The sequence below is a fragment of the Propithecus coquereli genome, unplaced genomic scaffold (assembly GCF_000956105.1).
Source record: "Propithecus coquereli isolate 6110/MARCELLA unplaced genomic scaffold, Pcoq_1.0 Scaffold56, whole genome shotgun sequence".
Classification (NCBI taxonomy): domain Eukaryota; kingdom Metazoa; phylum Chordata; class Mammalia; order Primates; family Indriidae; genus Propithecus; species Propithecus coquereli.
In genome coordinates, this window is record NW_012151507.1 from 1,675,909 (window position 1) to 1,678,679 (window position 2,771).

Below are 2,771 nucleotides of genomic sequence, written 5' to 3' on the forward strand. Positions count from 1 at the left end.
CTGTATCAGCGCAAGCTAGATTATTCCAGATCAGCGCAAGGCACAAGATCTGCAGAATCTATATTTTTAAAAGGTTGCCAGTGAGTCTGAAATAGGACAATATTCAGGTAGACAGAACAGCAAGTGTGGGGTTCAGAGGGAGGGCTGAGTGCAAGTGGTAAGAAGTGAGAGAGAATGTTGGAATTAAGACCAGAAAGACAAATTTGGAAGATGCCCTACCTCCAAACCACCTAATTTTGAGGAAACTGAAATCTAAAATCATTAGCTAAGTGGTTTGCCCAAGGATGCACACAATAGCGTAACAAAAGTGGATTTAGCACCAGGTCTCCTGTGTCGTTTCCACTATACCGCGTGCCTCGGTAGCAGCTAGACCATGAAACATCTATAGCATGAAATTTTTGATAGAAATCTGTTCTCGTCAATCGTGGCTAGAAGGCCACTTCTAAATCTCGATGACGGACCTCCTAAGGGATTACTTTTTTTGGCCTCAACAGAAAAACGTTGGGCATTTCCTCTCTACAACACTTCACTAACATACGAGGCAGTTGTACTGCTTTCAGAGGTTCGTAAGGGTCATGTCAGAGTCGCCCTCCCATTCCCTGGCATTCCGCAAACCCCCATCCCCCACCCAGACGTCGTCACTCAATCAGTTCAGCAGGGCATGAGCCCTGGGCCACACCCGCTGCAGCCGAGGCCCCGCCCCTTCCCTCCCCATTCCTTTTTTCCGGAACGTCGTAACGTAAGACGAGGGTCACGGAATATTAGCAACTGGTCCCGGAAGCAAAAAGCAGAGGGCGGAGGAGAAGGCGGAAGAGAGGGCCCGCGTCCGGGTCGGCCGGCAGGGGGCGGGGCCGGGCATGGTAACGGCTCGGAAGCCGAGAGGGCTGGGCCGGAGGGAGGCGGAGGAACTGGTGTCGGCCGCCGCCGCCGCTGCCACTGCTCCAGTCCGTTCCGTGTGGCCTCCGTGGACCTCGCCTCAGCCATGATGATCCACGGCTTCCAGAGCAGCCACCAGGACTTCTCCTTCGGTCCCTGGAAGCTGACGGCATCCAAGACCCACATCATGAAATCAGCGGATGTCGAGAAGTGAGGCTCTGGGGCACGGGGTCCGGGCGTGGGCGGGTTGCTGGGCTAAGGGGGAGGCTAACGCGGGAGGCAGGGCAAACTCGGTGCCGCCCTTCTCCTTTCCCCTGGGGCTGAGTCTCGGTCCTTCAGGACTGGACCTTTGATTGACAGCTTCGGCAAATAATCCTACCCTCACGTCCCGACCATTGGTTGGAGATCGCAAGGCGCTGCCTTGGCGAAACTGTCACTCCGTTGGGTTTGAGTGAAGCATGACTGTTTTGATGGACTTTGCCCTACCCAAAGGTCTCTTCCTGCCACAGCCGGCGCCACCTTTCTTTCTGAGTGGCCGTGACCTGTTTTCTTGGGTTAATGACGGGGATGATATATATGTTTAATTTTTAGTATGTAAGGTGCTGTACCAGGCACTCGAAATACGAAACATTGAAACACAGCCGAGCCTCAAATCACAGTTTCATCAGAGGGACAGATAAGCAATTATATTACATTGTGCGTAACTGTTTATGATGAAGATGTATACACGGAGTGATTTGAGATCTTTTAGAGGGACAAAGCATCTGGGAATTGATATGCCTGAACTGAATCTTGACAAAGTTCCAGGGGCAGGGGCGGGGGCGGGAGTTAGGGACGTGTGTAGAGCAGGGAGGTCAGGGAGACTGAGAGCTGTGATGTGTTTGAAAAACTGTTTCTTTGTGATTGGAGAGTGAGAGGGGTAGTAGTGAGAAATGAGAGGTAGGCCCAGGAGAGTCGAGATACTGAGGGAATTTTTATGCCAGGCTAAGGAGTTTTGAACTTTATGTGACAAATACTGATTGTAATTTTATCCAAAGGAGCTACAATATCAGATGCACACTCTGAAAGATTTCTTTGGAGGTGATATGGGTGGGGGGGCATTGGAGGGCTGCAGGGCTGCGAAGGAGAGACCAGTTAGTAGGAGAGAGAGGAGAAGAAAGGTTTTAGAAGATTAAGTCCCTGGGTTCAGTGGACAGTTGATAAGAGGAGAAATAAAAAAGGAAGAATCTATACTGATGGCAAGATTTCTGGCTTGGGCTGTTGCATGAATAACATTGCCATTGAACAAGGTGAGAAGCACAGGAGGAAGAACAGATTGGGAGCCAGGCATTGGGTAGAGGATGAATTTAGTTTGTTGAAATGTGAGGTGGGTGTGGGTCATAAAGTAGAGATGTTCAGTGGGCATTTGGATGTATTTATCTTTGAGCTCCAAAAAGATGACATCTGTGGGTTTAGGTTTGGGAATCATTAGTTTATAGTTGATACCTGGAGCCTTGGGAATTAAGATTATCTAGAAGTCATCCAGAAGAAAAGATCATGAATTAGAACCCTAGGGAGAATTTGCATTAATTTAAGATTCAGGCAGAAAGAGTGATCAGGGAAAAGTCATAAATAAGTGAATTGTAACATTCTTGGAGATTCATCGAAAAAAATTAGGAAAATACAGAAAAGAAAGGGAAAAAAATTCCCTTCATTTCACCACAGATTGAATTACTCTTTTGAATTTTTCCTCTCAATATGATTATACTATATATAAAACAGCTTCAAATTGGAGTATCCATATAATTTACTTTCAGACTCTCAAAGAGATGCTGTCTGTATACATGGACAGTTTTAAGGGAATCAAATTTCAGATCTATAATCTCCTTATGTATTATTTCTAAAATAGGTCTACC

General features: G+C 47.3%; 1 protein-coding gene across 1 annotated transcript in view; it reads left to right on the forward strand.

The window, feature by feature from the left end:
• Window positions 1-835: 835 nt before the first annotated feature.
• TIPRL (TOR signaling pathway regulator) overlaps window positions 836-2,771 on the forward strand; it is an 8,567-nt gene continuing 6,631 nt past the window's right edge. Inside the window, exon 1 of the mRNA XM_012657736.1 lies at window positions 836-1,086. Within this exon, the coding sequence (XP_012513190.1) occupies window positions 983-1,086 (104 nt within the window). The 5' untranslated portion in view covers window positions 836-982. The remainder of the gene's footprint in view (window positions 1,087-2,771) is intronic.